Source organism: Haemorhous mexicanus, chromosome 25 (genome assembly GCF_027477595.1).
Source record: "Haemorhous mexicanus isolate bHaeMex1 chromosome 25, bHaeMex1.pri, whole genome shotgun sequence".
In the NCBI taxonomy this organism is placed as follows: domain Eukaryota; kingdom Metazoa; phylum Chordata; class Aves; order Passeriformes; family Fringillidae; genus Haemorhous; species Haemorhous mexicanus.
Genome location: NC_082365.1, coordinates 4,643,054 through 4,664,461, shown reverse-complemented (window position 1 = coordinate 4,664,461; position 21,408 = coordinate 4,643,054). Strand labels below are relative to the sequence as shown.

At 52.3% G+C, this 21,408-nt stretch overlaps 2 protein-coding genes across 2 annotated transcripts; both read right to left on the bottom strand.

Annotated features, from left to right (window-relative positions):
• Positions 1–1,592: 1,592 nt before the first annotated feature.
• PNPLA1 (patatin like phospholipase domain containing 1) lies at positions 1,593–12,465 on the bottom strand. The gene is made up of 9 exons (XM_059867808.1): positions 11,764–12,465; positions 8,804–9,036; positions 7,719–7,784; positions 5,783–5,995; positions 5,297–5,357; positions 5,077–5,217; positions 4,732–4,825; positions 4,350–4,463; positions 1,593–3,829 (listed from the first exon to the last, which is right to left on the bottom strand). Exons 1-9 carry the CDS (start codon positions 11,963–11,965, stop codon positions 3,826–3,828), a joined length of 1,128 nt encoding a protein of 375 aa, XP_059723791.1. The 5' UTR covers positions 11,966–12,465; the 3' UTR covers positions 1,593–3,825.
• Positions 12,466–16,124: 3,659 nt separating this feature from the next.
• On the bottom strand, positions 16,125–19,801 carry BCL2L14 (BCL2 like 14). The gene is made up of 5 exons (XM_059867945.1): positions 19,069–19,801; positions 18,151–18,279; positions 17,604–17,676; positions 17,081–17,405; positions 16,125–16,568 (listed from the first exon to the last, which is right to left on the bottom strand). Exons 1-5 carry the CDS (start codon positions 19,778–19,780, stop codon positions 16,524–16,526), a joined length of 1,284 nt encoding a protein of 427 aa, XP_059723928.1. The 5' UTR covers positions 19,781–19,801; the 3' UTR covers positions 16,125–16,523.
• Between the last annotated feature and the right edge of the window lie 1,607 nt (positions 19,802–21,408).

Here is a 21,408-nt window from a genome sequence, read left to right as displayed (position 1 = left end):
GAAAGATGCAATGAGCTGTATCTAGAAGGTCTAGAAGAAATGAGAAACGTTAAGGGGAAAGACAAGGACCATTACCATTCCAGATCTAAAAGGAAAAGTTTGGAAAAACACAAAATGGAAGCAAGAAAGATACTTCCTTGGAAAACAACCCAACTCTCAACCCACTAAGAAATGCAGGACACAGTGTTAGGCTGTAGAAGTTGCTTCCCTGGTTGCTTTTTTAAAGACTCCATCAGTCTGAGCTATGAGCAGCTTGTGGAAGCAAAAAGGTGGGAATGAGGTTTCTTGGGAAGCTGGGCAGCTCTGGGCTATCAGGAATCTCTGCCTCTGCTTTGCAGCTGAGCTGCAACGTTTTTGACCAGTCTCAGGAGAAAAATTCCTCCTGTGGGAGGAATCAAGACTCATTTGTTAGACCAGACAGCAATCAAGGGGTGAGTCCAGGCTCTCCATCTCCAGAGCAGAAGCACATCAGATTTTCCAGTTCTGGGAAGGAAAAGCCCTAATGATCAAGGCCAGGAAAAGGCTCCTGCACTGTTTCTCTGTGCAATGCCAGAACATCAGTGATGCTAGCACAGCAGCAGAGGCATAAACTTGGGAACAACTTGTACCTGATTTCTTGGACAAGTGTCTGCAGCCTGCAATCCTACAAGGCTCAGGCTGCACTAGCAGGTTATCCACAAGCACTTGCCACTTATCCGTGTGCCCAGAAGACAATTGCACAAGGAATTGCACCCTCCTTAGTGCCCAGAAGGGAAACAGAGGCTGGCATAAAGCACCTGCAGCCAACAGCCAGGGCCACAGGCAGGACTGGGTGCATGCTTGGCTTTGTTGGGCTCAGTTCACGCATCAGACTCAAGGACTCTTCCCTCTAGACCTGCAGTGGGATCCAGCTCCAGAGGGAGCTCTGCTGTCTTGGCTTGTCTCCAGATTCTCATCCCATCCACCTCAGGTTTCACATGTCGGCTGAGTTTGAAGCAGAATGAGACAAGCAGCAGGACAGGGGTACAGGGGCAATATTTTGGGAATACCAAAACCGCTGCCCTGTAGACAACAGGAGGAAGGGAAGCAGCTCTGACCAGGCACTTGAATCCACTTTGTCCAACAGGATCTGCCAGAGGTGTCTGTCAGAGTGACCAACATGGTTTTATTCCCTTTAGGGCCAGGCTGAAGAGCATTTCTGAGCCCGCTGCTGCCTTTGGCCCCAGTTTCTGCTTTAAAGAGGAAATAAGCAACTTGGAACCCAGCCTGAAGGCTGAGCCTGACCTGCCCCGAGGAGCACATGGACTGTGCCAACAATGTCTCAGCACAGGCAGGGCCACAGCTCCCGCATGGTTCCCATGATCCACCCCTGGAGGAGGCATTCCAGGCTGCTTCCATCCCCACTGGGTGCAGCTGGGCTTCCCACTTTGCTTCCTTGGCGTGAAACAAGCTCCTGCACCAGTGATTCCAGTCAATGCCAAACTTTGTCTCTAGCCACTGCCTCTGGCAAAGCCTCCGTTGCCATTAGCTCCAAGCTCATGTCTCCAAGAGGAGGCAGCACCAGCTCCGCTTGCTTGAAAAGATGAGGGATCAATAAACCAAAACCCAGCTGATTGGAATGTGGAATTGTTTCATTCTTATTTCTTCCTCATTCCTGCAGGTGTGGAGAAGAAGGATTCTGTGCTGAGATCATTTTAGCTTGGCGATTCCTTGCAGATTGATTTTTCTTAAAGTTCTCAAAGTTTTGCTAATTGTTTATGATCAAGCACCACAAGGGGCAGGTGAGATACACTGGGCAGTTCAACCTGTGCTCCTGTTTGTGGCTGAGGTTTGCAGATGCTTTTAATGGATTTGGAGGTCCAGTTCCTAGAAGAGAACTTTCTTTGGGCGTGTTTAATGCCCTTTTCAATAGGGTAACTGCCTCAGGCTGACTGAAATGCTAATATCCTGCCTGGAGGTGGGGATGGTGCTTGCAGCAGCCTGGAGAAGGAGCTGTTGGATAAGTGGGAGGGAGCAAAGGTGCAAAAGCAAATGATGGGCTGGTTGTCCCTGCCTGGGGAGGCCTGAGTGTCTGTGAGCCTTCCACTTTGCCCTGTGGCAGGAACAGCTGGATTTGAGCAGCCCGCCTTTGGCTGCAGTGCTTGAGAGGTGTAAATCCACCCAGGATGGATGGAAGACAGGAGCACACCGGATCCAATGCAAGCAGGATCCATCAAAATGTCCCATAAAAAGTTACAAGGGGACTGGAGCACCTCCCCTATGGAGACAGGCTGAGAAAGATGGGGCTGTTCAGCCAAGAGAAGAGAAGGTTGTGTGGAGACCTCACAGCCCCTTCCAAGAGCTGAAGGGGCTACAGGGAAGCTGGAGAGGGACCCCTCATCAGGAACTGCAGGGACAGGACAAGGGTCAGTGGCTGTCCACTGCCAGAGGGCAGGGATAGATGGGATATTGGGAAGGAATTCTTCCCTGGGAGGGTGGACAGGCCCTGGCACAGGGTGCCCAGAGCAGCTGTGGCTGCCCCTGGATCCCTGGAAGAGTCCAAGGCCAGGTTGGATGGGACTTGGAGCAATCTGGGATAGTGAAGGTGTCACTGCCATGGCAGGGGGTCGAACTGGGTGATCTTTAAGGTCTGTTTTAACCCAAACCATTTCATGATTTATGAAATAAGCATTCAGGTTTCTTTTAGCAAACTCATTCCAGAGAAGGCATTCCCAAGTCACTGATTTCAACCAAAGATAGCAGAAGACACTATATTGCTCTTTCACACAGCACTCCTAACTATCTTTGAGTCTGATTACATCGAAGCTGCCTTCAGCTACTCCCCCCATTCACTTCTGCAGTCTCCTCGACCCTTTGGATGAAACTCCCCTCTGTTCCAGTTCCCCTTGTCCAATTAAACAGGCTATTTACTCTAATAAACAGCTGCTGCTGTTGGGATCCATTTGTTGCCTGTTGGGAACTAACAAACAGGGGAGACACAGTTGAGGCAAAGCCAATCCACAGCTTCTGATGTGCAGCACAATTTTGAGATAATTAAGAGCGCTGCTAATTAATTCTGTGTGCAGGCCAGTGATACAGGGTGTGTTTGATTGGGCCATGCTCTGTGTGTGGCTGTGAGTTACAGACAATGGCATGAGAAAAACTCATATTTGTGAAATGTCAGGAGATGCAGCCTGCAGGACTCGGAAGTAGGGGGAAGTTAATCTTTAGATTTCTCCATCCTTCTGCACAGCTGCAAGTTCCAGGGGAATCCAAACACATTCACACCTCCACAGGCAGGAGAAGTAGGGCTATGGGCAGGTGTGAAGCTCAAGAATTGATAATTGGTAAAAAAAACCTAAGGGAACTGTAGAAAAATTTGTTTCTGCCCAGTATGATGCTCCCTAAGGCTTCTCTCTCTCTCTCTCTCTGTCTCTGAGGAATCTCTCTTGAAGTTTTTGAGTGGGAGGAAAACACTTATAATATGGCATTTCCTGACAACTGCCCACCCTGTAATCTGCATTAAAGCAGGGAAGGGATGCTGCTGGTGGGGAGGAGATGGAGTGGGCAGGTAAAGGACTGGGCTATGAGGTCTGCAGGTGAAACTGCCCCATGGCCCCTGCAGCCTGGCTGGGTCCCAGGAGCAGCACCGGAGCTTTTCCTCGGCCATCATGGAAAAGCAGGTGAGGCCAGAGCTGGGGCACTGCAGTGGCAGCACTGCAGACAGAACCAGACCAGTTCTGAAGAAAAAAATACTCCCCAAAAATTCCCTCGAGAACCAGCAGCCATGCTGGTGTGTGCTGGTGTTGCCCACCACATTCCAAGGCAGCTCTTCAGACCCCCAGGGCACCGCTGGGACAATCCTTGTTACCTGTGGGAACAAGGTGAGAGCTGAGGCAGGGTCGAGTACTGACAGGGATGAGAAGCCCCAGGAACGTTTGTTTCCAAAGGCCTTTCTCACAGCTGAGGAGTTTGCAGCTGCCTCAGGGCAAAGTCATTCTGAGTCTCTTGGGAGGCTGCACAGGAAGGAACTTGCAAGTGGATTTTGGGTGGATATGCTTTAAATCCCTGAGAGCTTAGTGCCAGAACATCTCTCAAGATCTTGGTGAATATGCCTTGTGTCCTGACAGGACAGAGCCCAGCAGATAAACATCTGGAACACAATTGTATTGCAGTAGGGAGCTGGCACTAAGGTTGTTCATAGCTTCTTTGAAATATCAAAATAATATCACAGGGATTAAAAAATAGCTACTTTTAATGTGGGCTACTCCAGACTTGGAGTTTTTAGCCACACTAAAAACCAGCGACCCAGTGGGTGAGATTCCCAAAGTCTCCCTGCTCTGCACCCTTCTCTCTTTATGCTGAGGGTCTGCAGCCCCCCAGCCCCTCACCTGCTCCTGTCCACATCTGTCTTAGGCAAACCAGGCACCAAGGTTTGGAGGAGCTTGTGGAGTCGTTGTACCAGGGACCTGACACCTTCCAGCAGCCCCCACACCTTCTTCACCCTGCAAAAGCAAATACACAGGCTGAGTTGAATGATGGCTGAGGGCAGCAGAAGGGGAGGGTGCTCATGGTAAATGCACACTGTAATCATCTTTTCCATAACAAAGAGATGCTGTGGCATTCCTGCCAGCCCCACCCACTCTCCCTTGGATCTTGCTTTCAGGAAACACCAAATCCCTCCATGTGTCCCTTCAGCTGCCCCACCACTGCTAAAGGCACAGCCCCTGGTTTGTGTGCCATTCCCTAATGCCTCTGTTGGGATGTTCTTACCCCTTCCTGAACAAGGCTGGGAGCCGGTACGGCTGCAGCAGGACCTTCGCCAGTGGGTCCTGCAGTCCATTCACCTGCTCCTTCTTCCACAAGCCTGCACTCAGGAATGACAGCACACAGGAAAAAAGACCAGTAATTACAAACAATTAAATAAATGCAATAACTCCTTGCCCAGCTCAGGTGGGTACTGAAGCCCAGGCCAGAGTCCAGCTGGAGCCACTTTTACAAAGTCGATTTGCAATAGAAATATTTAATAAATAGCTCAGTAATGTCTTAAATATAACACTGCTGCTCTTGAAGGCTGCAGCAGCCCTAAACCCAAGCTGAGCACCCCAAATTCTCTACCTGGCAGGAAGTAAGGGGTCAGGCACTGAGGGACCCTTTTGTACAGGCCAGGGTGCGTCCCAGTGGATTTTCCAGAGTCATTCTTCCCACAGGTGCTGCCGAAGCGGAAATTGCCATCGAAGTAGTTAAAGCCAAAGGCATCTGGGAGACACAGAGAGAAGGGGATGATGTTTGTCTGTGTCACACCAAGGTGCCCCTCGGGTCCTGGGGTGCCACTTACTGTTCCTGTACAGGAAAAGAGCTGTGTCCTGGTACCCCTGGGAGAAAATGTCGTTCAAGACCTGCAAGGAGAAACATTTAAGGTCATTAAAGAGCCCTGACCCCAGTACTACAGGATCTATCCAAAGCTATTTGACCATGGAGGGCTGGGATGGCCCATTTGGGAAGGCAGCAAGCACTGGCTGGTTTCCAACCACCACAGTACCAGTCAGAGAAACGCAGAATGGTTTGGGTTGGAATGGACCTTAGAGATCGCCTGGTTTTGTCTGATCCTTTGCAGGTTGTGGACCCCATCCCAAGCTGGCCACCCATCATCAGTGTTCCTTCCCCAAAATATACTGCAAAAATGGTGGGTGCTGCCCTCTCCCTTTGAAATCCCATTAATCAACAGTGGAGATTGAGCTGAACAACCTTAAATCTTGAACAGGCAGGAGCAGCACTAATCTTTTCACCAGAACTAAGCTGGGAGAAGTCCTGGTGGGCTCACCATGGTGCTGGGTGGAAAGAGAGCGTAGCTGATCCTGCACAGGTTCTCTATGGAGATCTGGATGCTGCCATTGAAGATCTGGAAGCAGAAGAAGATGGCAGGGCAGTCGCGGGGGCAGATGTCCAGCTCGCCGGTGAACGGGGACACGGTGATCACGGGCTCCTCCAGGCTGGACACGGGCTGCAGGCCCGTGAAGCCTCCATCCACGTAGCGCTGGGGGAGAAGCAGAGGGATGTCACAGACGTATTTTATGGAAAATCCTTTTGCTAGGATCTTCTGAGAAGCTGAGAGGCCTCAGAAACGAAATGTAAACAATGATTCTCTGCTGCTGTGGAATGAAACAGGTGCATCTTTGATTGGTCTCATGTGGTTGTTTTTAATTAATGGCCAATCACAGTCCGGCTGTCTTGGACTCTCTGGTCAGTCACAATATTTTATTATCATTCCATTCTTTTTCCTTGCTAGCCTTCTGATGAAATCTTTTCTTCTATTCTTTTGGTATAGTTTTGGTGTGTCATTTTCTTTTAATATAATAAATATCATAAAATAATAAATCAGCCTTCTGAACCATGGAGTCAAGATTCTCATCTCTTCCCTCATCCTGGGATCCCTGTGAACACCACCACAGAAGGAGGGTTTGCTCTGGGGACCTTTGCAGTGTTGCTGAGTTGAGCCAGCAGCTGCACAGGTGACACTCCTGTTGTGAGCCCATCCCAGCTTGTCCTCCCTTCCCACTTCCAACAGCGTCTTGTCCCACCTGTGCTATTTATCCCTTTGCCAGCTCCTTCCCCTGCCCTGCCTGTGGCACCCAGCCAGCTCCTCGACCAGGTCTGTAATCCACAGCAGTTATTAAAATGGAAATATAATTATTTTCATTCACAAAGCTTTGTACAACAATTTTTGGCAGTCAAGAGCCAATTCAGACATCACTGAATGCACAGTGTTGTATAACTTTTCAAGTCCTAAGCTCGACAGTAGGGCCTCCACATTTAATAACTGCCTGCAGATTCATGAGGGATTACATACTGGGCAAGGAAAATGTCAATTGCTCTATTCCAAAAGGAGTCTGGATTTACCACCCACCTCAGTGAGACTGGAAGTTGCAGCTGATGGAATTAAATGTTGTTGAAATAACAGTGCAGAGAGGGCTCACAGAGCAACCACAGACCTGGGGATGGGTTGCGTTGGAAGGGACCTTAAAGCTCATCCCATTCCACCCCCTGCTGTGGGCAGGGACACCTTCCATACTATCCCAGGTTGCTCCAGGCCACGTCCAACCTGACCTTGAACATTTCCAGGGACCTTAGACACTCTGAAGGGGCTCCAAGAGAGTTGAAGATGGAGTGATAGGGAGTTGAAGGGATGGAGTGACAGGACAAGGGGCAATGGCTTCCCACTGCCATTAGGGTTAGATGGAATTTTGGGAAAAAATCCTTCCCTGTGACAATGGTGAGGCCCTGCACAGGTTGCCCAGAAAACACTGCCGAGCTCCTCCTTCCCCTCCCTCAGACAGGCAGAGCATGGAAATGCTCAGGGCTGGGGGAGGATCCTCCCACGAACTCTGGATGTCTCAGCTGTGCAAGTCAGCACCTGAGCCGAGGGATGAACCTGCACTGCAGCCTGGATAACTGGATTGTGTCTCAAGGTCCCCACTGTGGGCGTCCTCTTATCTCACTCAGAGATTTGCAAGGTCATCTGCACTCTGTCCATGGGCAAGGCAGGAGAGGGCTCTCCAGATGGCAATTCCACCCAGCTGTCATCTTGGGATGTGGTGAAGAATAAGCTGATGGGCTTCATCATCCTCCGTCAACTAAACAAAAAGCCTGGACACACCTATCCCCCCCTGGTCTGTACACTCCTCCTTTACTGAGGAATGTAAAGTTCAAACCAAGAACACCCTGCTGGGAGCGTGTGTTTTAGTGGAAATATCACTCACCACTCCTCGGTAGGATGGAGGGATGAATCCACAGTAAATTGGAAGAAAGCAGCTGCAGAGGAGAGCCTGGGGAAGAGAGGGATTGCAGAAGTCAATGTTCCTGTCAAAGTTCTTCTGGACAAAAGCTGTTGACATGGTGCCTGAAAATTCAGCCTTGCCAAAGTCTGGAACCAGGCTATTGGTTCCACCTGGACTTTCTGGGGACTGTGGCAAGAAAGGTTTCAAGAAAGGGAAAACATCTGATTTCACTGAAGTGGAAACACTTCTCTGGAGCAGGGTACAACACTGCATTTTTTAATTTTATAGCTGCCAGAATTAATAGTTGTAAATCTACATGACGTGTCCAACACTGCCCTTTGATGGTAGCAAGCTGAAGCTTTGGGGCCAATTTCCATCTTTGCAGGTTTTTGGACAAAACCAAGACACCCTCACAAGGTATCCTCACCCTGCTGGGATTTGTCAGTGCTAAAGCCACTGGGACATTTGCAACCATTTCCCACCAATCTCATCCGCTGGGAATGAGAACTCCAGGCTCCTGGGCTTCCTAGAGGCACCATGGGGTGAACTCCAACATCTCCATGGAGTTGCCATCCTCTAACTGTCTTCCTGGGACAAGAGACCCAGGACCTCAGGGTCAGCTCTGTTAGGACTTTACCCTGGGATTCTCTCCCTAGCAGATAATTTACTGGTTAATGAGCTGCTTGTTGTTCAGCAGCAGCTTTGTCCAGCTCTTTCCTCCCAGGAAAGTGCTGAGGCAACAAGGAAAACACTGCCAGATGGCTGAGGAGAGACCTGTAGGGAGAGCTGAGAGGTCACATAAGCACTGACAGGGTTCTTTGCAAAGTCACTATTAGAGCCCCAACATCAGCTCTGTGAAGCTGGAAACAAACCTGCTGCTTTTTTTAGCATGATTTGTTCCATCTGATCCTGGAACTCAAACCTTCCTCCCAGCCCCCAAGCTCATGGAGCCCATTGTGGTGGGACCACAGCTGTGGCACAGCCTTCTGACTCTCCCCATCTCAGGTAAAAAAAGTGCAGTTAAAGCCACCAGTGCTTGGGGTATGTCCATACTCAGGTCTCTGTACCTGAATGAGCTCCTCCTTGGAGCTGAACTCCGAGGCCATGACGTTCTGGCCGTCCACCACCCGTGTCAGAGAGATGTGCAGCCGCCCTGAGGCCAGCAGGTAGGAATCCTCCGGCAGCATCCGCTGCAGGACAGTCTTGAGATTGGCCAGCAAGCTGCACTTGGGAGAGAGGGGGCCCAGGATGGTTTTCCTGACTTCCGTTGCCAGTGCAAAGAAAAACTCCTTGAGGTCATCTGAAAGAGGCGAGGGAAAGATGGAGAGAAAGTCAATATGCCTGCTGCACTAACAGTTATATTTTAAATCCTATTTTTAACACTCCTCACAAATAAAGCTTCTTGCAGCTCATCTGTGTTTCCCCAGGATGATACTGCTGCTACAATGGCATGACCCCCATAATGTCCTCAAAGGACATCATGTCTTTGTGTCTTTGTGGTGAAATCCCCACCTGCACCAGAGATGGGGCCTCAAGAAGATCCTGGTCAGGATTAGGGAAAGGCTCCAGAGAGCCCCGGGAAGGGGGACACTGAGTTATCCATGACAACACATTCCTGCCTTCCACCTCTGGTTTTCCATGTGGGCAGCCCCAGCTTTACAGGGAGCTGGGCTGGCTCCTGGGTGAGGATGAGGGGCTCCTCTTCTGCTCAGGGCTTTCCTGCAAGCCAGGTGTCCTGGCTCCACATTGCTGGGATTCCTGGCTCACCTGAGCTCCAGGGAGGTGTTAATACCCATGACATGTGTCTGCACATCCCAGGAGCTGCATTAAAGGAGCAGAGCCCTGGAGCCCTGGCCAAGGGCTCAGGAGACTCCAGGTTTTAAAGTGATGGGGACGAAGAGGAGTGCAGAAAACCCTGCAGGCAGCCTGATCCCATGGAGGGAATTTGGTGCCTTTGCTGACATGGAGATCTCACCTGGGGGAACACCCCACCTGGGGGGCTAAACTCTTGCAGTGACACCTTGTCCAGCACCAAAGCTGCAGAGTTGTCCTTGCACCTGGGTGGGCTCCCTGGGACCCTGCACCAGCACGAGGCCACGGGCCTGGCTCAGCACCAAGGCTTTGCAAGGGCAGAGGTTTCCGTGCGATCTCATGGGATTGTGTGGACGGACAGACGGATTAGGTGCAGTGTCCTGAAGTCAACTGGAGCCACACAGGCGTTAAGAGGGGTTATGTGTGTTTGAGCAGATGCTGAGGCCACACGGGGCAACGATTAACACTGGGTGGGTTTGCACAGAGAGGATGCTGAAAGACCTGGACCTCCAGGGAGGTGGGGCACGCCCAGGTCCCTGTCTGGCTGCTCCGTGTCCTAGAAATGGGGGAAAATGTGGAAAAACTGCCCACAAGCTGCTGGGTAAGAGGTGAGAGCTGAGCTCAGCTTTGCGGAGTGAGTGAAGGATGAGCCTGGCAGCAATGTGACTGTCCCTGCCTGCACCAGCCTGGTGACAAGCGTGTCCCCATGAGGTGACTGGTGGGGTCACAGAGGACAGCCTGGCTCTGGGAGCTCAGAGCTCCTCAGCCAGCCCGGGGCAGGGGGTGGGCACCTGACTGCAGCCACCCCGTGAGACACCAAACACACCTTTCACCTTTCTGACCCGGTCATCCCCGGTATGAAATGACAGAGCTTGTGCCACATTCATTTTCCTTGTTAGAAACCTGACCAGAGTTATCACTGCCCAAAGTGTCTTTTCTTCCTCTGGGGAAGGTATTTTGGGCACAAGATCATCTCAGCCCCTCTGAGTGGATGCTGCCTTCCACCTCCAGGGAAGCAGGTGCCCAGTCCAGGACTTGTGCCCCCAGCAAGAGCAGTTGCTCAATGTATTTTTACTGCTGGACAGCCCCAGCTCCATCCATTACAGCAGCAGGAGGAATCAGAAATTTTGGGGCCCTTGCTAATTTGTGGAGGAGTTCATCCCCACATGGGCAGAAATGTTCTTTTCTGACTTATCTAAACAAATTTGCCAATGTTTTGAATTATTTTTAGCTGCAGAAGAACAGTTCCAGCACCCACCAGAGGTTTCAGGAACCATGTGTTCCCTCCCAGCTTCCTCCATCATTATTTGGTCCCCAAAACCTTCTGTTCCTCCTAAATGTCCCCATTGCTTGAAGCAGAACTTGGATCAGGCTTTGGAGCCTTATGTGTTGTGTACACTTGTTTACACCTGGGCACTAATTGGAAATATGGGAGGATGTGATTATTAAAAGTGGATTAACTACTCTGAATTAATTCTACACATGGAGGATCTTGTTGCTAGAGAGGCCTGTTTCCACATGATTGAAAGAGGGTCAGAGGAAAACCCCTTTAGCAGCAATAAGAGAAATTCCAGCCCTGGGCTGGAGCAGACTGCTGTTTTTTCAGGAATATCCTGCAGGAGCACCAGGGAAAGGTGCACCTGGAGTTGGTAATCACATGACATCTCCCCTTGTTCTGGGAAGGCTGTGTGGGATCAGCCAAAGTGGCATGCAGACAAGGCTGTCAGCTCTACAGGTACCTGTGTGACAGCCACTCGTGTCCCTTCATAGCTACACATCCCAAGAAACCTGATCCATAGGGAAAAGGGCTATACAGGGTAAATCCAGCCCCTGGGGCTGCACAGACTGCCTTTGGGACACACCTCAGCACCCCTCAGACCTCCGAGCAAAAGGGCAGGAGATCTGCTCCTCCAGCAGGAGCAGGAAAAGGAGCCAGTGGAATATGGGATGTTCCAGGTTCATCCAGATTTCCCCCTGTGATTTCTGCCCACTGAGCCAGGGAACACGCGGGCTGTCAGAACCGGCTTTTTCAGCTTACACCTCCCAAAACCACACCGTGCTGGCTGCCAAGGTGGCAACACCTGGGGTTTCTGTAATGCCTGGTGAGCGAGGAGAGTCCCACCAGCCCCACCTCCCCCCAGCACCCCGAGGCATCTCCCCAGGGTTTATGGAGCAGAAGAGCTCCTGGAAGGACTCGAGGCCGGGGTTTTCTTACCGAGGCCGACGCCGCACACGACGGCAGCAGCGATGAGCGACCCGGCCGAGGAGCCGTAGACCTTGCAGGCAGACTTGAGGAGCTCAGGAGCCAACTCCAGCAGGGACTGCACCACCCCAACCTGGTACAGGGCCAGGAAGCCACTGCCCGAAAAGGAGAGCGAGAAGGGGGTGCTGGAAGCCCGAAGATCGTCCACAGCCATCTCGGGATCACAGCAGCAGATCTGGCTCGAGGTCTTGGGGCTGTCCCTTTTCACCAGGTGAACCTCAGGCTCTCTTCTCCTCTGCTGTCTCCAGGCTCATCTCTAGCTGCAGAGGAGTCCAGAAGATGGATTTTCTGCCTCCTTTTATGACAGCTCCCCGAGGCGTTGAGAGCTATTTTAATTGCTGCCTGTGCTAAAAACAGAAATTTTCCCCTGATCAAAACAGCTCTTATAATCCTCAACCACAGCCAGCTCGGATGCTCAGGGCTGAATCAGGGCTCCCCTCTCATGCCGACAGGTCTGCAGTGCCCCAGGAGTCCTCCAGAGAGGGTCCTGGTGTTATTGTGCCTGTCACACTTGGGAACATCCGTGCAAAAATTCCTCTTTGCTTCATCCTTTCTTCATCAAAGGGTGTTTTCCTAAATTGGATTCTCCATCAATCCCAGCTTAGGCACAGCTCAGTACTGAGTGAGTAAAGGCTTGTATAAGACACTTAAAGCCAGAGGGTGTTACACAAGGGGTGGATGCAGGGCGTTACGTTGGTTTAGGTTTGGAAATATTCCTTAAGTTTGCTCCCTGTTGGAAGGGTTTTTCACTTGCCTGACCCTTGGATATTATTTGCATCAGCAAAAACCAAAGACCTGGATTTGCTTTTCTCTCCCCTCTCATTAAGGCCCTACAGCAGCACCACCTTGCCCAAACCTGTGGTACAACTAAATAAACTATTTAGTGCAATGCAACACCTGTGGTTTTTCAATCAGAACCAAACTGCCTTTGAACTGTCTGCATTGCCTGGGGGACAGTTATAAACCCAGGGAGAAATGCCACAGATTTCTTGTCTTTTCTAATGATCCAATGCTGCTGCCAACATACAGAACAAAAATTGCCATTTTAACAGATGTATTTATTAAGTACTGGCAAATATTGTGTCGTTTCTGTTGTCCAAATCCACAGAGCTGCCCACTGAGAGGAAGCATCCCATGGTTAGAATTAGGGCTGTGTGTACAACACAACACATGGGTAAGGAACAAGGCTCTCCTTCCCTGTGTCCATGCACCAGCCTGGCCAGCACAGTACAGGGAACCACAGCATGGTCCCAGCATCCTGATACCACCTTTGCAGTGCTGTTTCACCCCAAATTTTCATACATTTTTCCCTGCCTTCTCCAGCCATTACTGTGTCCCCAAGACAGGAATTGGAGCAGAGTCCCCCACACTGACATGCAAAATGTCCCTGGGTTGAAATGTCACCAGGAGCAGCAGGTGGACATTGCCTGGAACCCCCCAGGTAAATGTCACAGTGTGGCCAGGGCTGGTCTCTGGTGCTCTCTGGATCTCAGGACACACAGGAGGAGGTTGCCAGCTCCAAGATAGATTTAATAATGAATGGAATTATCCTGGAGGTGAACAACTGCCTGAATTAGGGCTTCTAGATCCACAGCCTTACTGGAGCCTCAAATTTCTTGTCTTTCCACTGTCTGATGTTTCTCATGATCCCCTTGCTGGATGAGTTTCCCACACACCCCAGCCTTTTCACCAGCCTCCTGGCCATATCAAAGCTTTGATCTGTGTGATTCACTGGCTCTCCCAGCCCTTGGGAAAGCAAATCCCTTCATTTAAAGGATTTTCTTCCAGCACTGGCAATTTCATGAAAGACAAAACTATCACCTGTTGCTGTGGCTGGTCCAGACACGTCAGAGCACTGGAAGTGCAGAGGGTTTGTGTGCTGGAATGAGTTGTTCCCATGTTCCCTGTGCATTAACTGTTCCTATAGTTTGCCTCAAGCCCCCAGGGACTCCATCAGGCTCTGCATAAAGAGCTGTAGGATGCTCCTGCTTCACTCAGCCCTTGCATCTCCTCAGCTGTGCCCAGCCCTGACTGCCAAGGTCTGGAAAAGGTATAAATGATCCCATGGGAGCTGTGGGAACACACTCCTCTGTCCACACTCAGCTCTGTCCTGCACTCAGTCACGGGGGCTTCTCCAGCAGGGCCAAGGTGCCAAATCCCCCCTGCACCCCCTCAGCTGCCAGCACCCCTGCCTGGGACAGCATCCAGGAGGCATCATCCTGCCTGGCTCAGTTCCATGCTCCCGTGAGATGAAACCTTGTCATCATCCTCTTAGTGACAGCAAATTTTGCATTAATTGGCTCATTAAGTGCCGGGCTGATTGTCTAAGCTGCCCTCCCCCCGCCCCGGCACTCCAAAGCAGGATTAGGGGGGACTGATGGCTTTGGGGACACAGGATCTCCCAGCAGCCCGGGATGGTCTGGGGGGAAAGCCCCCAGCTCCCATGAGCCCTGGGTGGGCTGGGGGCTGTGCAGGGCTGTGTTTTGCCCGGGCAGGATCATCTGCATGCCCAGATGGCCGGTGGCCCTGACCCGGGGATTTTCGTGCGAGGCGATTGTCTGCGCTGAGGGAAGCCACCACGGGGTGTTTAGGGCAGGATGAAGGTAATGCTGAGAGCTGGAAACGGCTCAAAACCCCAGGACTAATAACTTGCCCTTCTTTAAAACCTTCCTAATATCTTCAGTGGTCACAGGCAACCAGGTCCCAATTTTATAACCAGGAGATTAATCCAAGGTGCTGGAATCACTCACGGGAAGGGACCTGGGCTCCAAAAGCCACCAGCCCTGGGGTGCTGCACTAAGGTGGCTGCTCCCCACCTCAACCCACCATGCCCAGCTGGAGCAGCATCCCTGCCCACTGGGCTGGGTTTTTTGGGAGCTGGGCAGGTTTGGCTCCTTGTTGCCCCAGCCCAGCTGCCCCGATGGGTGGGAAAAGGTCCATCGAGCAGAGAAGGAGAGTGTTTGGTTCAGCTGTGGTATTGGGAATAGCACAGGAGAAGGGAATGGGAGTTTCCCTCTCTGATGTTTCACCTGGCAGGCACATCCCGTGTGCTGATGGAAGATGATAACCTCTGGGACAGAGGCTCTTTGACTTTCCACTGGGAAGTCCATGAGAAGACAGAGGCCTTTTCTGCTCCATGCAAATCCCAACCCACCCCTGGCACAGCACGAGCTCAGATGCAAAACAAACTGGGGTATCCTGTGACCCTGTAACCACCTCCCCAGCAGCAGCTCACCCAGCCCTGCTCCCAGCCCAGCAGGGCCCCACGGGTCCGGGAGGGAACGGGAATGTCAGGACTGTCGCAAACACACGAGGGCGGTTTCAGTCTCTCCCACAGTAAAATCTCCTGGGCTGGTTCCCAGCCAAAAGGAATCGTGCTGCTGACACTGCACTCGTTGCTGGCAGGAGCCAGGAGTGGGATTTAATGTTTTCCATGCTCTAATTATCCCAGGCTGAATTAGATGGAGCCCTGCAAGGTGTCCCCCCCCTCAGCAGCCGGTGACTCAATCCTGTGGCTGTCAAAAGCAGCCCTGAAGGCTTTGGGGATGTGGATCTAGGTGGGGAAGAGCTGATTCTGTCCTGTGAGGGCTCTGCTTCCCCTTTTTCATTTACTTTGGGTTTTACAAGGACCAAGAAGGTTTGATCCTCCAGGAGAGGAGGTGCTGGGCAGACCTGGGCTGTCACCAGTGGCCCCTGGGGGACTGTCCCCCCAAATGTGGCAGTGACACACACCCACAAGTTTGTTTGCCACCACCATCACCTAAAACCTACTAGAGCATCCCTCCTGCAAGTGCAAACCCCAAAACTTCATCTCCTTCACCCCAGACCAGCTCCACCCTTGCAGAGGGGATGCTGCTGCCCCCACACTGAGCCCTGGCAAGCCCCCCCAACCCAGCCCAGAGCTGCCTTAATCCATGGCCCTACTTAGGGGTTCTGGCCAAAGATTAGCTGGAAACATTCCCAGTGATTAGGGCTTAAATCGCTTTGGCATTTCACATCTTCTTAGAGCTCATAGGTGAGACCCCAGCAGCTGTAAATCCCCTCAGTCCCTGAGGATGTTACAGCTCCTGCACCGCTTGGGAATGAGCTTTACCCAGTTCCTGGTGTCAGATCAAGCTGCTCTGGGTAATAAATCTCCTTCTGCTGGAAAGGGAAGGCCTATAAATTGTAAAAATGGCAGGACAACACTGTGTATCTGCTCTCAGAGTCCCTTGTGCTGCTTGGAATTTGGCTGGAAAGGAGCAGCCCACAGCAGCTGGAGCAAAGCAAACATTATTCCATCTATAACACAACTCCCAGCAGACAAGCCTGGCTGGCATTTAGGCACCAATTTATTTGAGTTTTAGATTTTTTTTCAACCTGGATTCTTGGCTGGTAGCAGAAACTACAAAAATTATGTTGTACATTCACAAAAACATTTAGAAAGGCAGGTAAATAAATACATGTGCACAAACAGCAGCAACCCCTGAGGTTCAACACAAGCCCTTGGCAGGAGCTAAAATACAAATACAGGGTGAAACGTGGGCTCTGTTTGATTTACTGACTTTTCACCCCCAGCCAGGTGGGGTTCGAGCATTTCACACTGCTGGTTCTCCTGAAAAGATTTTAAATCCTCAGCTCAGAAGGTCACCTCACATCCAGGTCACCATCAGGGATTGTCCTTGCACCACAACTGTTCATCCTTGGCTTCCCAGGCACCAGAGGCCCTGCTGTCAGTCTGGGCTGTCACAGTGGTCTGTCCTGAGCTTTTCTCTCTTCTGCTGAGACAGAAGGAAACATCCTTAGAATCATGGAATATTTTGGATTGGAAGGGACTGTCCCAGCTGAGACAGCCACAGCACACAGAGTACCACCACTCAACATCAGAAGGCTTCAAACATCTGCACCTCTTGTTCTTCAGCCCAGCCTTTTACACCCTCATGTTCATGCACTGCCCCTGTGTGCCCTCTGTTCCCTCTGTGGCTGCTCAGCACACCTGGGCACTCCATGGCTCACTGCTGTCAGTGCTGCTCACCTGCTTCTCACAGCTGCACCCAGTGGGGCTGAGGCTGGGCCAGCCCCACTCCCCATCACCACAAACTGTGTGCCTACAAGGGACCTTTAAAGCTCATCCAGTCCCACCCCTGCCGTGGGCAAGCACACCTTCCAGTACCCCAGGTTGCTCCAAGCCCTGTCCTGGAACACTCCCACAGATGGGCAGCCACAGCTTCCGGGCCACTTGCCCAAACTTGCTGCTGGGAGCTCAGCCCCAGGCTCACCTCCTCCTCACCTGCAGGATCTTGCCGTAGGGTGCAAAGGAATCCTCCAGGTAGCGGGTGCCGAAGCCCATGATCCTGTTCACGGCCTGGCTGCAGATCCCCGCCACCGTGGCCGTGAGATGGACCGTGTAGGCAAACTGGATCTCCTGGGGGTTGATGTTGGGCCTGCTGGCTGTCAGCTCCCTCTGGACATAGGCATCAGCCAGGTTCTTGAAGGAGCTGTAGGACATGTCCCTGAAGAACAGCTGCAGCCGCGCGTCCTCCTTCACCTGCACGGGAGACAGGTGAGTGCACGTGGTGAGGGAAAGGCTCCCTGTGCCACCCTCGTGCTGACACCTTCACTCCACACCAGGACTGCAGCTGGCAGAGGACAGACAGCCAGGCACCATCACACCCAGGCAAGGAATTAAAAGTTGGCGTTTCCTGATTTTCCTGAGTGTTTTCCTGCCCCGGGAAATCAATGGTGTTGCTGTATTTATTTTACAGCAGTGCAGAGCTTGGCCCAGATTCCCTCAGCCCCATCCAGCTGTCCACAGCTCTCTCACCTCCCTGTCCAGCTCATCTCCTGCACTCCGGAGCACAGCAACGATTCTCTTGATGGCTTCATCTGTAAAGAGAGACACCAGCTTATCTCCAGCCCTTTCTCCAAGCCTCACACATCCAGACACTCTGTTACAGAGTCCCCAGAAAAAATTCCTTGAGCAATGTTTATCCACCTCCATCCTTCCAAAACCCATTTCAGCCTATTGCCACGTGCCTTGCTACCCTCAGCCAGCAAAAATACTGTCTTAGCACTGAATGTTGTCTTTTTTGTGGTCTGGTGGAAGGTGTCTCTGCCCATGGCAGGGGGGCTGGAATGAAGCATTCTTTAAAGTCCTTTCCAACCCAAAACCCATTCTGGGATTCTGTGACTCTCCCTCCCCTCCAACCAAACCCTGATGCAGAAAATCTCCCACAAAGTCTTCCTCCAGCTCTCAGGGTCACAAAAGCCCTGGGACCAGGCCTGAAGCAGGGGTGGATCCCATGCAGGCTCTGCAGGGAACAAGCCTTCCCCACGTTTGTTTCCAAGGCCAGCACTCACCAATCCCGTCGGTGCTGGGGGGCTCTGGGGGCTCCCCACACCCTCCTGCTGTGTCCCCCCGGCTCTCGCTGCCCTGCACGACCTCCTGGGACACCTGGGTGTAGCATCCATCGGGCTGCTCTGCCTCTGCTGGGACACAAACACAGAGCCAGGAGTGAGGATTGGCTCTGTCAGCGTTGACTGGCGGGGCAAAGCCACCATGGCAGCTTTGATCCGTGCCCACCCCGGATCAGCACATTCCAAAGCTGAGGGAAGCAGCTGCGACCTGCCCCGAATCCCCCAGAGCTCCTCAGGAATCCCCTGGGCAGGGTTTTGGCACGGGAAGGGCTGGGCTGGGGATGGTGTCCCATGGGCTTTGCCTGCACCCAGCCCCAAGACAAACCTCAAGTGGCTTCAGATTGGCCCTAGAGCAGCTTGGGATCTAATCTCAGGTCTCAAATGCAGGTTTTAACTAAACCACCATGACCCTTGGTTGCCAGAGGAGGAAAGCTCATGCTTGGGTGATAACTGCCCACAAATTGGGGTGACTGTGCTCAAAGCATGGGCAGAACGACCCTTCCTGGGGCAGCAGGTTGGGGTTGGAGTCTCCAAAACTTATCCCAGGCCCCACAAAACCCTGGGAGGGGGTTAGAAACCAGCACTAAACACCATGGCTTCCCCCAGGGAAGCCCAGCAGGGTTCTGCTGGCAGCAGGGGTGGGTCAGGGTTGGGGTGGGGTCCCACTGGCAGCAGGGGTGGGTCAGGGTTGGGATGGGGTCCCACTGGCAGCAGGGGCAGGTCAGGGTTGGGGTGGGGTCCCACTGGCAGCAGGGGTGGGTCAGGGTTGGGGTGGGGTCCCACTGGCAGCAGGGGTGGGTCAGGGTTGGGATGGGGTCCCACTGGCAGCAGGGGTGGGTCAGGGTTGGGGTGGGGTCCCACCTGGCTGGGCTGGGGCCAGGACGTGCCACAGGGGAAGGCAGCTGGGGCGCTTGCCCCTCGGCCCGGATCCCGGCTCTCCCCGCTCCTCCTCCCCGTGCTTCTTCAGGGAGAAAACCTTCTTGAGGCTGGGCTTCTTCTTCAGGGCTCTCCCCAACGCTGGGGACGTGCCAGAGTCCACTCTGTGTTTTTTGGCTCCTTCTGGTTTGGAGCCCTGAAGAGCTTTGACATCTTTCTCCTTTGCTTTTTGCCCTGTGTTCTCCTTCTGCTCCTCAGGGCTCTTCTTCAAGAAGAGATTTAGGAAACCTTTCAGCCAGGCTGGTTTCGAACCCGAGCGCTGTGGTTTGCCCTGGCAAGAGTTTTTTGTGCTTTTCCTCTTGGCTTTCAGCCCCTCTTTAGGCACCTCCTGGGGAGCTTTGCCGTCATCACCCAAAGTCTCCTCCAGGTCTGGTGCTTTGAGTCTCTCCTCCTGGTCCTTCCTGGGGCTGGGTTTGGCACATGAGTACGTGCAGAAATCACTTTCTGACCGTTGTAGCCCATCTGTTCTCCTCCCTCGCCCTCTGTCTTTCTCCTGGGGGGTTTTTTTGGCCACCAGTGAGTTTTCATGGCAGCTCAGTGAGCGCTTGACATAAATCTCCAGCACTTTCTTGGCCTCTCTCCTGTCCAGAGAGAGGATCTTGCCCAACGGCTGCCCCCCCACATCCCACTGGGGCATCTCCTCAGCTGGAGCCCGAGTGTTGCTGTGGAGAAAAACAACATTTTCAGCCTGGTTTTTGCCTTCCCCAGTCGGGCTGGGCTGGATGGAAACCTCCCCCGTGCTGGCACACAGGGTGCTGTGGGTGCCTGGGGTCGTTAATGCTCCTGGTTAATGATCAGTCAGTTTTATGGTCCTTATCTGAGTGCTCCTGATGCAGATGGCCCACATGGGGTTTTATAAACACAGACTCATTGGTAAAGGAACCGAAACTGTGGAGAAGGGGGATGTGGGCTGGGCATATCCTAGAGGAGGAGCCTGGTCATCACCCAGGGGGTTTTATCCAGCAAGGACATCACCCAGACACCATCCCATTATCCCATGGCAACATGTTCCCACACTAGCAGGAAAAACCACACCCCAGGAGCACCCAGTGAGCCACAGAAACCAGAATTTAGAGTATTTCCCCGTAAAATATTGGCTGATAAAAATCATTCCAGCCCCTGGAGAGGCTAAGGGATGGGGGCTCCTGCAAGTGGCCTTGGTCACCTTGTGATGACACAGCCCTTCTGTGAGATCCCACCAGCACAGGGCTGGGAAAGGAGAGCACCAATCCCTGCCTTTCCCACCACCTTTTTTCTCTACATTTATAAGCAAAATTCAACCAAAGCTGCTGCTATTGGAAAACCAGAGAGCCAGGATGGTGCCTCGTGCTGGTTTTACCTCCATAACCAATTTCACCCTTCAAAGACCCAGACCCAAACCAGACTTCTCCACCCCTGAACATCACACAGGGAACTAGCACCAAAATCTGGCACTGCTACTTGGCTGTACAGAGCACCCTGGAGTTGAGAATCAGCCTCTGCTCAGACCCAAAGATCATCATCACAGCACACAGCACACCCACCCACCCCACCTCAGCCTGCTTTTGGGATCAGAAAATCAGTTCCCTTCATCCAAGCCAACACCAAAGCCCACCAAACCCTCAATAAAAAGACATCCCACTAAATTTAATCACAGCAAAGCCACAGCCCCCATCCTACTTTGGCTAATTCCAATACCTTGACCACAACATTGGTTATTTGCTGGTTTGGTTTTTACCTTTCCATCATTATTTCTGCTCCTTTGGACACAGCTCAAGACGAGCTCCTGAGGGATCCCAGGCTCTCCTGGGAGGTGCCTTTTTATACCCAAGTTGGTGGCTGAGTTCAGTCCTATTTTTAGCAGCCATTCAGGTAGGAGAGCAGCCAAGGCTTCCGCCTGGGATCCCCGCTATCACCGCCCTCGTGGTGCAGATCAATGGGCGTGAGTTTCACTGGAGGAGAAAGCAATTTCCTTATGACAAGTAGCAGCAAAACAACATCAAATCACCTGTCACCTGGTGTAAGCACTGCCCTTTGAGACCAGCTATCTCAGGCAGCTGTTTGCCTTTGGGTTTGGTTTGGTTGTTGTTTTGTACTGGGTGTGATGCCCGAAATGAGCTCTTCTGGGTTGTGTCTGTGAAGGGAAGTCACAACTTTCTGGGATGAGCAGGGTTTCAGTGCAGGAAGCAGAGTGCCCTGCTCACATCCCTGGAGCTCCCAGGAGGCTGCTGGGGGCCACAGACCCTGGGACAAGGCAATGTCAGGCTCTTGTGCAACCCTGGCCAC